The sequence below is a fragment of the Podarcis vaucheri genome (genome assembly GCF_965113315.1).
Source record: "Podarcis vaucheri genome assembly, chromosome: 13".
Taxonomy (NCBI): domain Eukaryota; kingdom Metazoa; phylum Chordata; class Lepidosauria; order Squamata; family Lacertidae; genus Podarcis; species Podarcis vaucheri.
The window spans coordinates 47,604,942-47,618,402 of record NC_138751.1 but is presented as its reverse complement, the minus strand read 5'-3'; the positions used below and the strand labels follow the sequence as shown (position 1 = coordinate 47,618,402).

General features: G+C 48.2%; 1 protein-coding gene across 1 annotated transcript in view; it reads left to right on the top strand.

Annotated features, from left to right (window-relative positions):
* The window catches only part of LOC309516177 (uncharacterized protein), a 30,134-nt gene that overhangs the window by 8,070 nt on the left and 8,603 nt on the right, over nucleotides 1-13,461 (top strand). Inside the window, exons 3-4 of the mRNA XM_082194739.1 lie at nucleotides 1,719-1,822; nucleotides 9,804-12,317. Of these exons, the coding sequence (XP_082050865.1) occupies nucleotides 1,719-1,822; nucleotides 9,804-12,317 (2,618 nt within the window). The remainder of the gene's footprint in view (nucleotides 1-1,718; nucleotides 1,823-9,803; nucleotides 12,318-13,461) is intronic.

The window sequence follows — 13,461 nt, the reverse complement described above, 5'->3', positions numbered from 1 at the left end:
CGCAGCGCGCCTTCCCCTCTGTCCCCGGACCTGTTTAAAGCAAGGGGCGGCGGGGAGAAGATTGCTTCTCCCCGTTGCCTGCCCTGCAATCTCCGGGGACAGAGGGGAAGGCGCACGCGCCTTCCCCTCTGTCCCCGGACCTGTTTTAAAGCAAGGGAAGGGGCAGCGGGGAGAATCGCTTCTCCCCGTTGCCGCCCCTTGGTTCAAAAGAGGGCCAGGGACAGCGGGGAAGACACGCTGCGCTTCCCTGCTATCCCCAGAGCTTGCGGGGCAAGCTTCGTTTTGCGAAGCAAGTCCATAGGGAAATGCGTCTTGCGAAGCGGCTAAGAAAACGAAAAACTCATTCGTCTAGCGAGTTTTTCGTCTTCCGAGTCGTTCGTCTTGCGGGGTACCACTGTAATGGTATCATTCAAAAGGTAGAAATAAATCTATTGGAGTTCATCTATACAGTGTAACAGACTAGTGGCGCAGAACATTAAGGCATGTGTTCAAGATAGGCGTCAAAGGTCAGTCTCACAATGGTTATTCAAAGGTTCGACAAAAGACGACTCAAAAGTCTAAAAAGTAAGGTTTTCTCAAATGTTTTTCAAAAGTTCCAATGGAAGACGTCCCAAAAGTCTCAAGGACAGTGTTTCCGGAATGATACTACTGTTTCATGATAGTCTTCCATCACCTGAAAATACAATACAAAGCATACAACCAATGAATGATAACAGAATTGAGCTACCCGCATACACATTATATATTAAAACAGAATATACAAAACAAAGTGTATAAAGAAAGGTACGTACCCAATATTTTTCACAAAAATATGTAGGTAAGATTCATAAGAACTGTCAGCACCCTTAACAAACTACATCTCCCAGAATTCTTTGGGAGGAAGCTGTGGTTGTTTAAAGTGGGGCCATCGTGCTTTGAATATGTGGCGTGAGTGTGGCCTGTATGTGTCATTTTCTCTTGCACATGGAGATGGTTAAATTTTACATCATGTCTGCAAACCAGTTGAACAGCTCCCAATTTTTGCAATCCCACATTGCAGAATTTGTAAGATGTTTCCTCCTTAAACGTTGCAAGTTCTTGCTGGAATATTAGTGGAGGTTTGAGAAATACACACCCCAAATCTTACATGGCTTCCCTTTTCTCAACAACATAAAAAATGGGTTTGAAAGATGACAGTGACCCAGAGATTATCTGGTGTTGGACTGCATGGAAAATGGATAACTGGTTTTCAAGTCAATTTGAGGGGCTTGAAATGCAAATCTTTCTGGGCAAGCCAAAGCACTGTGCTAACTTTCTCCTTCTTACCATTAGTGCACCCACAAGCTAAAATCATAGAAGGGGTGACAAGGGTCATCTAGTCCAACCCACCTGCAATTCAGAATCTTTTGCCCAGTGTCAGCTTGAACCCATGACTCTTGAGTGTCTCATGCTTTACCGACTGAGCCATTCTGCTCTGGAAACGAAAAATCTGCGCAAGCTGAAAAGATTCAGTTGTATAGACAGAATCTTTAATTTCAGAATTTTGAAATGTGAATTTTGAGTTGAGGGTTTCGAGAAGCAACACTGAGAATTTGAGTAACAAACAAAGGACTGAGAAAGGTGGAACAGAAGTGTGCGGAAAGCAAATGCAATGAGATTTTGCCCTGTCTCCCAAGTTTGTTGGTGAGGGTGTGAGTTGTTGCTAGCTTCTGTTGATTGCTGGTTTTTTCCTCATTCAGTGACTCAGCAGGTACTGAAGGTCAAAAAGCATGTGTTGACTGTCAACGGGACCGCCTACCCTTTGGAAGTGACACAGAGCGCCGCTGAATTGAACCCCAACGAGGTAATAAAGAGGCTGAGAAAGCTGTTGTCAGGGTGAGGGAGCTGGACTTTGCAGGAGCATAAAGGTAAAGGGACCCTTGACCATTAGGTCCAGTCGTGGCCGACTCTGGGGTTGCGGCACTCATCTCGCTTTATTGGCCGAGGGAGCCGTCATACAGCTTCTGGGTCATGTGGCCAGCATGACTAAGCCGCTTCTGGCAAACCAGAGCAGCGCACAGAAACGCCGTTTACCTTCCCGCTGGAGCGGTACCTATTTATCTACTTGCACTTTGACGTGCTTTCGAACTGGTAGGTTGGCAGGAGCAGGGACCGAACAACGGGAGCTCACCCCGTCGCGGGGATTCGAACCACCGACCTTCTGATCGGCAAGTCCTAGGCTCTGTGATTTAACCCACAGCACCACCCGTGTCCCTTGCAGATGCATAAACTGGCACAAAAGAAAAGGCTCATCGTGGAAACCCCAGTTCTGCAATCTGATCAGATCACGCAGATTAAACAAGCTTGCATAACGAAGTTTTGCTAGCCTTGTGACATAGAAAGCAATAGCGATGAGCACCACTTACCCCGCACATATGCTCTGCGTAACACATGCCCACTCACCATAAGGGCAAAACACTTGTTTTCATTTCATTTTTAATGTGAACACTGTTATGTAGTAGGTTTCCTGTGTTCTAAACCTTTTAGTTTCTGAGTCATTAGTCTTCATTGCCACACTTTAAAATATATTTTTTATACATTTTTATTAGTTTTTTAACATACTATTTCCAACAATCATTTAACATAACTTCTTATCTTATACAATATTTTAGACTTCCGTCAACAACCTCTGACGATTTTCCGTTCTTTATCACTTATTCTGCATTTCTTAATTTCTCTATTACTCTTAATTACCATTAACTAATAATTCTCCTCATAGTCTTTCGTGCAACATTTCAAATAGTCCTCATTACAAAACGTCATGCAATCCTACTAGCGTAATCTGTTCATTACAGTTGCTTTTCAAATAATTCATATATTTACTCCAATCTCCTAAGAATCTCTGGTCCTTCAGGTTCCGAATCCTTCCTGTTAATTTATCTAATTCTGCTTAGTCCATTAATTTCATCCACCATTCTTCTTTCGTCGGTAATTCCTCTTGCTTCCATTTTTGTGCCAGCCACACTTTTAAATATTCTCTCTACTGCCACTGCCACCCCCCCTTTTCTGCATGGAAGGTAGAATTTTCGCTTCGTGGCACATATTCGGGTCATAGCTGTCAACCGTCCCTTAAACCGTCTCATGAGCTTATTTGGCGGGAAAGTCCCTTATCCCAGCGCCGTGTCCCGCTGCTGTCCCTTATTGATGATGTCCCTTAAATTTCCCAGGTTTCAAAGGAAGCAGCTCCTCTCCCTCCCTCCCTGCCGGCCAGGGAGGAGGGAGGCTCCAACTGTGTTGCTTGGCTGCGTTGCTCACCCAATAAGGAGTCTAAGAACAACTGAGGGGTGGAGCTTGCATGCCTTGTGCCGATCAAATCGGCTGCGTTGCCTGGGGACTCGCCTTTGCTCAGCGCTTCCCAGCAGAGAGGTGATGGTGGTTTTCCTTGCTGCATCCCCTTTGCTGGGATGCTGCGCTGTGGGAAACACCACTTGAGGCTTCGTTTGGCTGCTGGCTGGGCTTTCTGCCTTTGGCTTGGAGGGACTCAGAAGTTGAACATACCTGTGGCTGCTGATCCCTTAATTTCGAGGCTGCTGGTCCCTTATTTTCAAATCTGCAAGTTGTGAGCTATGATTCGGGTGCCCCAAGCACTTTGCTTGAATCTAGAGTTTTTCTGCCCCACAGAGCTGAATGCTGTATTCTCATAAATACTATGTGCTGAAGTGGTTATCTAAAAAAGGCATAGTTCATAGAAGTAGGATGCACAATGCCTGGTTTCCCTTTTGCAGCGAGGAGGACACTGTTAAGTGTAACGTGTGGATGCAGTCTTTGGGCAAGAGTTGTGTTTCCGTTGTACCAAGAGTGCAAAAGTACATGGCCGTGGGGCGAAGAGGAGCTGCATCCCATTAACTTAGGCACTGATTATCTGCAGCTGGGAGGAGCGGGTGGCGCTGTGGTCTAAACCACTGAGCCTCTTGGGCTTGCCGATCGGAAGGTTGGCGGTTCGAATTCCCGCGATTGGGTGAGCTCCCGTTGCTCGGTCCCTGCTCCTGCCAATCTAGCAGTTCAAAAGCACACCAGTGCAAGTAGATAAATAGGTACCGCTGTGGCAGGAAGGTAAACGGTGTTTCCGTGCACTGCTCTGGTTCGCCAGAAGCGACTTAGTCATGCTGGCCACATGACCCGGAAGCTGTATGCCAGCTCCCTCGGCCTGAAAGCGAGATGAGCACCGCAACTCCCTAGTCGCCTTTGACTGGACTTAACCATCCAGGGGTCCTTTACCTTTTTTTTTTAAAATCTGCAGCCTTCTCCCCTTCTGTGGGAGCTCACAAGGACTCAGCTCTGGAACCTAATTTTGGAATGCCTCTGAAACAGGTGGCAGCATCATTAAAAATCATTGTGATCCAGTGATTTATTCAGAACATGTACATTAAAAAGGAGGGGTTTTTGGGTGGAACAAAATGAAGGTCTTTTTGAATGCAAGTGGATGGATCGTGATTGTGCTGATTTCCCTTAAAAACTCCAGTCTTTGGTGTTCTTCCCTGAATGAAAGACCGCCACCAGCAGCTTTCTAGAGAGTACTAGTCATTACATTATCTTTAAATAATACAACTGAGATATTTCTAAAACTGGGGTGGCAGGGAGCTGGCTTTTTCTTAAGCTCACCGCAGTGTAGCATCTCCCTTGATGGGGAAATGGATATCCTTGCAACAGAAGCACAGCCTCTAGGGCAGTGATGGGCAAACTTGGCCCTCCAGCTGTTTTTTGGGACTACAATTCCCATCGGTATGGCAGTTAGCTAGGGATGATGGGAGTTGTAGTCCAAAAACAGCTGGAGGGACAAGTTTGGCCACCTCCACTCTAGGGACAAAGTCTGGAATGTGCGCAACACATGAGTAATAACTGTTCATTCATTGGCCTGAAAGTTGATTGTGTCGACTGGGCCAGTATCCTTCCCTTTGGCAACCTTGGTGGTAACTGTGGTGGAAAAGGAACAATTTCTGTTGCAGCAGGAAATGCCCCTTTCTCTTGACTCTGCTTGCTGAATTATTGACTGGTCTTCACATCCAATGTTTGTCCTGTCTGTCCAAAATCTTCACAAGCATCTACACTGTGTAAGGATTATCATTGTCTGTATTATTATTTAAAAAGAAAGCTGCCAAACCCATTATTAACAGTTTGGCAGGGTCAGTGGAGACTGCTTTTGGCTGAGCAGCACAATACAGTGGTGCCTCGCAAGACGCAATTAATCTGTTCCGCGAGTCTCTTCATCTTGCAGTTTTTTCGTCTTGCGAAGCACGGCTATTAGCGGCTTAACGGCTATTAACGGCTATTAACGGCTTAGCGGCTATTAACGGCTTAGTGGCTATTAACGGCTTAGTGGCTTTAAGAAAAAGGAAACAAACTCGCAAGAACTCGCAAGACGTTACATCTTGCAAAGCAAGCCCATAGGGAAATTCGTCTTGCGGAACGACTCAAAAAACGCAAAACCCTTTTGTCTAGCGAGTTTTTCGTCTTGCGAGGCATTCGTCTTGCAGGGCACCACTGTACTTTCAAACAGAGAAAAGGGCCATAACCAGGGGTTTTTTTTAGCCAGAACTTTCCAGCACCTCTCAGCTGAGCGCCATTGTTATTCTAAGAGAACAAGGGAGGTGTTTGTGGTGTGTTACGGCACCTCTTTTTCTAGAAAAATAGCACTGGTTATAACTCTGCAAGAAGAATGTTGTTAATAATAATAATAAATAATAATAATTTTATTTATACCCTGCCCTCAGCCGGGCTCAGGGTGGCTAACACCAATAAAATCACAGTAAAAACATAATAGGGGGAAAAGAGACAGGGGAGAAACCCAATTTAAAATACAGTTCAAATGCAATTTAAAATACAGTTAAAGAGGGGTTTGGTGACTTTTTGGTGTGTGTTTTTTTAAAAAACCTTACACAGTGCTGAAGTTCTTGCAGTGTTTTGCATGAACACAGAACAGCCTTCATAAGCTCATACAGCCAACATATTTTGGAGGTGAGTGGGAAGAACTTGTAGCGTTTTCTAACTTGACGCTGAAACTAAGCCATGAGCTTCTCTCCAGCTGGTTGCATGCATGCAGAGTTATGGTTAGTGTGTGCTAGAAAGCAGGAAAACAACCCCCCCCCTTTGGGGGGGTCAGTGAATGCACTTACTGGCAGTGTAAGTTTCATGTCTGCATGGGATATGCAAAATGTGCTTTCTAAAAGTTCCAGCAGTCAGACTGGCCACAGTTAGAGAGCCAGCGAAGAGCTGGGTGTGGGTTACGGAGATCTGCTCAGTTTTGCCGGGTTGAACTTCTGTTGTTTCCCCCCCTCTCAAAAGTCAGTGCATCTCAAAACCTGGTTCCAGTCTATGAAACTGCAACAGGTTAACCTCCTGTAATCAGCCCCTGAGGAAGAGCAGGGACGCAAAGGAACACCTGAATTCATCTTTAGAAATTTAGTAGTTGGGAAAGTTGCTGTGAGCAGCTCTGTCCACAGAGTGGCAACAAAAGACTAGTTTTAAAATAATATTATCTTTGTTACAGGGTGGTTGTGCTGTGGGCGGGGGGGGGGACACCCATAATTTGTAATACATTTAAGCACAGACAGAGGGCATTTCTAAGCCTACAAGTTGATTTTACACATCTGGGATTATGGAGCCCGTAAATGCAGTTTCCTGGGATGCGGGTGGCGCTGTGGATAAAAGCCTCAGTGCCTAGGACTTGCCGATCGAAAGGTCGGCGGTTCGAATCCCCGCGGCGGGGTGCGCTCCCGTTGCTCGGTCCCAGCGCCTGCCAACCTAGCAGTTTGAAAGCACCCCCAGGTGCAAGTAGATAAATAGGGACCGCTTACTGGCGGGAAGGTAAACGGTGTTTCCGTGTGCTGCGCTGACTCGCCAGATGCAGCTTTGTCATGCTGGCCACGTGACCCGGATGTGTCTCTGGACAGCGCTGGCCCCTGGCCTCTTAAGTGAGATGGGCGCACAACCCTAGAGTCAGACACGACTGGCCCGTACGGGCAGGGGTACCTTTATCTTTTAAATGTTGTTTAGAGGGAAGGTTCCCTGCTCACATTTTCTGCCAGCTGAATTGTTCGGCGTTGATTGATTGGAGTCACTGGACTTTGGAGTGACTATTTACTCAGCAGAGCTGGAAGTGCACTTTGAACATGCTCACGCACACACACTACTATGCAATGGTGTGTTTTTTTATTGTGCGTCCAAAATAATAACAACGCATGAATCTTGACATGGGGATCATCCCAGAAGAGGGAAAGGGTAAGGTAAAGGGACCCCTGACGATTAGGTCCAGTCGTGACCAACTCTGGGGTTGCGGCACTCATCTCGCTTTATTGGCCAAGGGAGCAGGTGTACAGCTTCCGGGTCATGTGGCCAGCATGACTAAACCACTTCTGGCAAATCAGAGCAGCGCACGGAAACGCCATTTACCTTCCAGGAATGGACAGCCACCCTTATCTTCTGAACAGAGGAAAGCTGCAAAGAGCTTCTCTCTGTGAGCGAATGAGTTAGTGGTTGGCAAAGGCGCCTTTCCCCCATTGATGGGCATTCCTGCACCATTTTATGGTCCTCGCTCGTTTTCTGGTTAACCATGTAAATCCTTTTGTGTTATTCCACACCTCACAGCAGTGACTGGCGCCCCCTTGCTATTTCTCAGAATTACAGCCCCCAAAGTTTGGCAGCCCCTGCTTTGATAATAAATAATAATAAATAATAAATTTTTATTGATACCCCGCCCTTCCTGGTTCAGGAAACCAGGCTCAGGGCGGCTAACAAGAAATTTAAAACACTTATGATGCAACAAAAAACAGCATAAAATACAGTATAAAACGTGAATAACAATAAATTCAGAATTCAAAATCAAGTTAGGGGGGAAATCCATCCAATAAACATTAGATGATCACCAGGGCTAGCTGGCTAAATTAGTCCTATTTGGGCCAGCAAGGAGACTAGGGGAGAATTAGCTGTGGGATCCCAGAGCGGGTAATCTTCATTAAAAGGGGAGGGGAAGGAAGGGGAATAAAAGATCAGGCTAAGTTCAAATTGAAAGCCAGGCGAAATAGCTCTGTCTTACAGGTCCGGCTTACCTAAGTGGCCATTTTGTTTATTTTTGTTCTTTCCTGGGCTGGTGTGGACCACCAGCAGCGGAGTTCCTAAAAGAACCAGGTGTTTTGATTCCCCGTGGCTTGGCTTCCTATCCACCTCTTGTTTTGGAAACCCTGATGAGAAAGAGATTTCTAGCCTATGCTGAAGAAAACTGGGTTTACATAGTTTGTCATTTCTTTTTGTAAACCTGGCGTGAAGTCGGACCTTTGACAAAGGTTTTCTTTAAATAAGCCTTCCAAACAACAGTAAATCCTCTTCCACCAAGTCAGGCTGTGCTACCAGAATTGGAATCGGGGCAGGAAAAATGAGTCTTGAGGCAACAAGACTGCAGGGGGGGGGGCATGTTCAATGTAGAAGAGAGGCTGACTCCTTTTGATGTAAAAGGCGCACCAACACCCCTTTTTTAATGTGTGAATGGAACAGACAGGTGACTGCCCTCATCATCCCATTTATTTTGGCCGCCAAACATTTTATTACAGGTGTTTTAACAGGTGGCACTTAAAAGTTAAGTGTCCAGGAACATAATGTCAGTTTGCATTTCTTGATCTGAGGTGTAAAGATCTTTCATATTCTGATTAATTCAAGAGGGTTCTGGAAGCTTCTGTGTGTGAAAGGAACAAGCAGAAGGTTCATGAGGTTTGGGTTATACCTTCAGAGAAGCTGAGTTCAGCTGGCTTAAACTGGGTCTGTTACCTCTTTCTGTCAAGGTCATGCTGACTATAAAAGCAGGGTTTCACTTTTCCTTTTCCTTCTGGTGTGGTGTTCTTTAAAGGTAATGGTAAAGGGACCCCTGACCATTAGGTCCAGTCATGACCGACTCTGGGGTTGTGGCGCTCATCTCGCTTTATTAGCCAAGGGAGCTGGCGTACAGCTTCCGGGTCATGTGGCCAGCATGACTAAGCCGCTTCTGGCGAACCAGAGCAGTGCACGGAAACGCTGTTTACCTTCCCGCCGGAGCTGTACCTATTTATCTACTTGCACTTTGACGTGCTTTCGAACTACTAGGTTGGCAGGAGCAGGGACCGAGCAACGGGAGCTCACCCCATTGCAGGGATTTGAACCGCCAACCTTCTGATCGGCAAGTCCTATGCTCTGTGGTTTAACCCACAGCACCACCCGTGTCCCATGGTGTTCTTTACCTAGTATGTTAATAGTGTTAAGGTTTAGACTTACAGTCATACCTTGGGTTACAGACCCTTCAGGTTGCGTTTTTCAGGTTACAGACACACCAAAACCCGGAAGTACCAGAACAGGTTACTTCCGGGTTTCAGCGGTGGCGCATGCGCAGAAGCGCTAAATCACGCTTTGTACAAGCGCAGAAGTGCCGAATCGCAACCCACGCGTGCACAGACGCGGCACTGTGGGTTGAGAACTTGCCTCATGCAAGGATCACGTTCACAACCCAAGTGTCCACTGTACTATAGGGTATTGTAAGTTTAAGTTAAGTCTTCTGCAACTGGTTTTCTTACGGACAGTGCCAATCCTTAGTGTATTGGATTGGTGACCATTATGCTCATTTGCCTTCAGTAGCAGTAAAGCTCTGCGGGATGAAATATAATTGCCTCTGGTCTATTTTTTCGGGAATCCTGCACCGTGTTTTAAGTTTTCAGTATGCTAACTATACGTTGGACTTCTGCTCTGGATCAGTAATGAGTAGAATTCCATGACACATAATTCCATCCTTGGCATGCCACTTAAGCAGCTCTTGCTTTCCTCCTCAGATCTTTGTACGCGTCTGCATGAAGGTGGATTATGGCCGCTTCCCCGATGGAAAAGACATCCTGGATAGTCTGTGCCAGCGGTATGAGGGCATCCACGTCAACTTCAACACTCAGGAGATGACCTGCACTGTCAAAGGCTCCTTTGTGGAGTTGCAGGCCTTCAGCTGTGAGCTGCTGAGGTGCCTCAACAGCAAGCAAAGGGCTGGCGTTCTCTTTGCGAACGGAGGCAGATCGGCTGAGAAGGCTGCGGGAGATGGCGTCTCGCACCAGGAGGAGACTCTGGCAGAGAAGAAGAGGAAGAAGAAGAGGGACGAGGAGGAGAAAGCTGCAGCAGGCCCATTACAAGTCCAGGAGTCGGCAGAGAGCCTCATAGAGCCCCTGGAGGACTTCTCCTTAGCAATAGACTCAGACATCTACCTCTACATGCAGAAGTTCTGCAGTGAGGAATTGGCCAACATTTTCCACAAGCAGCAGGTGGGCGTTGTGGACGTCCACAGCGACGGCATCACCACCCTCTACCTGCGAGCAGCATCCAATGGGGCTGGGGGAGTTAGTGCCCTAGTTTCGGCCCACCTGGCGCTCTCCCAGCTTTCTCAGCAATTGGAGGGCACCCTGCGGAAAGAGAAGGTCAACAAGCGAGATTTGGGGATCGGCGGCAGCAGAAGTTTTCCAGCAGAGCTACAGAGCCTCTACCCTCTGGTGCTGATTCAGGAGGAGGAGGAGGATTTCTGCCTCATTGGGAATTTGGCGGAAGTTTCCCAAGCCAAGCGGCACATCCAGGAACTGATTGCCGCAAGGGGGGCAGCGCAGGATCACCGGAGACCCGCCGTTCCCCAGAAAGCGTACCTCCAGGACCCTAGCGCTCTGCCAGCTCAGCTAGAGTCGCCGGCGGAGTCTGTGCCAAAGAAGCTGAGCTCGCCAAAGCCCAACAGCAAAGCCGAGCCCAAGCTGGCTGCCAACTTTTCAGGTCGGGGTAGCCTACCGGCATGGCTGCCAGCTGCCAGCTTGTTTCCGGCCACAGAACGCCTGGCTCCAGAGAGCGAGCGCTCCCTGCCGTTTTTGTCCACTGCTACTGAACCAAAGAGCCAGATCAGGCAAACTCTGGAATTCCAGAAAGCACTGCAAGGGATGACAGCAGATCACTCGTCGTCCTCACCTGCAGGCACCGTGTCGAGTTCCGAGGGCTGGGCGAGTCTCGGTCTCACAGAGCCTCCATCCCTCCCTGCGGTCACGAGCGCCTTCAGATCCTTGAACCTGTTTGACACCACGGGGGCTGCCGACTTCAAAGTTTCTGAACCAAAGCCCCACCTCAGAAGGTCCAGCAGCCTTTCGCTGCAGAAGTCTCTGAGCGGCAATGAGTCCATGCCTGAGCCCTGGCTTGCAGCTCACATCAGTGCAGCCCATCTGAAGCAGGAGTCTCAGGAATATCCCCACCGTACTTTGCAGAAGGAGATCAGAAAGGATGGGTTGACACAGGTGGAGTACAGCCAGGAAATGGAGTCTCCGATTGCCAAACAAAGGCACTCTTTGCACACCGTCCAAAGTGATAACGGGAGTCCTTCAGGCATGCAAAAAGCAGAGGCCCTCGCAGAGTCTTGTGCTTACATTTATGACAGCTTCCCCTACACTGAGCTGGCCATGGATGGACCAGAGGATGAGGCCCTGGGTGAATTGTGTAGGTACCTGAAAAATTTCGACGACCGCATTGTCGTCAGCCGGGACAGGTACAAGCTGGGCCTTATGTACCCCCGCGAGGAGAAGTTGCAAGTCCTGGAAGTGTTCCGCTTGTTCTCTGCCCGCAGGATGGCTGCCCTATCCAAGCAGACTCCCTTCCGTGATGGGAAAATTCAGGGCGAGACATCGGCTTCAAGGAGCTCTCAGCAGCCGAATGAGAGCAGGAGAACCAGCTCCCTTGGCCCGGACAGCCTTGCCGGAGAGACATCGCCCTCCCAGGCTCAGAGACAGGGCAGCGGTTTCCAGCCTGCGCCGGTGCAGAATTTCCCAAGTGACCACAGAACATGGCAGAGTGAGGCCCTCAACCAAACCCCGGGTGCCAGCAAGCAGGGCCGCTCCAGGAGACTGTTGGCCGAGAGCAGGCAGGGCTTGCCGGCCAAGTTCCATTTTGCGAGAGACTGCAGTAAGGAGGGGAGCAGCCAGGAAGCAGAGAGGGCCCCGCTGGGCTCCTTGCCTGACCTGCCACGGCACGCTTCTCCCCCAGCTGGAGAGGGGCTTGCCTCAGATTTGGGCCTGAGAACCGCCAGCCTAGGAAGCGAGTCGGCGGCTGAAGAGTGTGTGCTGTGCCAAAACAGCCGCCCTGCCCTGTCCCATGGCCCCTGCCCCCACAAGCCTTGCAGGGCGCAAATCCCGGGAGGGAGCGCTTCACTAACTCACCCTGGCACCTCCGCTGGCATTCCTGGAACCTTTGGAGCTTCCACCATATCACAAAGCCTCCCTGGGTATATCCGAGATCCAACACTCAAAATAACATACAACGTTCCTGACGGCGTGCAACAAGTAAGTACCCAGCTGCCTGCTCCCTCTGTTCCGTCCCATCCCATCTTCGATAATTGTCAAGCTGTATTTGACCTCTGCAATATATGCTCCCTATTGCATTTTGCAAAGGTTATGGGTCCCGCCAGCAGGAGGGAAAGTCAGGGGGTCTCACCCTAAACTGGCACCCAGCTTACCTACTTAACATCTTGCAGACTCTGTATTTAACCTTCCGTTTGTGTTGCCTTAACAGATTATATGTGGGACAATGTGAATTGAATTGGGGAGTGGGTGGCGCTGTGGTCTAAACCACTGAGCCGCTTGGGCTTGCTGATTGGAAGGTCGGCGGTTCGAATCCACACGACAGGATGAGCTCCCGTTGCTCGGTCCCAGTTCCTGTTAACCTAGCAGTTCAAAAGCATACCAGTACAAGTAGATATATAGGTACCACTGTGGCAGGAAGGTAAACGGCATTTCCGGCGCTCTGGTTTCTGTCACGGTGTCCCGTTGTGCCAGAAGTGGTTTAGTCATGCTGGCCACATGACCTGGAAAGCTGTCGGTGGACAAATGCCAGAAAAGTGAGATGGGTGCCGCAACCCCATAATCTCCTTTGACTGGACTTAACCATCCAGGGGTCCTTTAGCTTTTAGACTCAGTATTTAACCTTTCATTTGTGTTGTGTTAACAGATTATATATGAGATAATGTGAATTGAATAGCCATTAGGAATAATGTCAGTTGAACAGCACATGTGCATAACAACCAACAATTGTGCACATTCTCCAGTCAGTGTGCAAAAATCTCCAGCTGGCCTTAAGGAATGTGTTTTATCAGGACAGGGTTTTGTATATTCTTTAGATAATATGCATAATCCCTATGACTCATCAGAGAATCCGCGCATGTTGGCAAAATCGCTTATACCGCCCAGTCAATATACACGGTCTCCAAGATACAACAGCCTTGGTTTCTGTTGCTCATTAATGTAGTCTTTTCAAGGTTTCACAACTGGGTGTGGGCCAATCAGAAATCTTTCAGCTTGAAATAGATTGTATGCATAGTCTCGGAAGTGATTTTAGAGAATGAGGTATTGTAAATATGTACAGTGACTGGTTGTTTTGTGCATCAGCCGTTCAGTTCATCTTGCACCTAATATATATATATATATATAT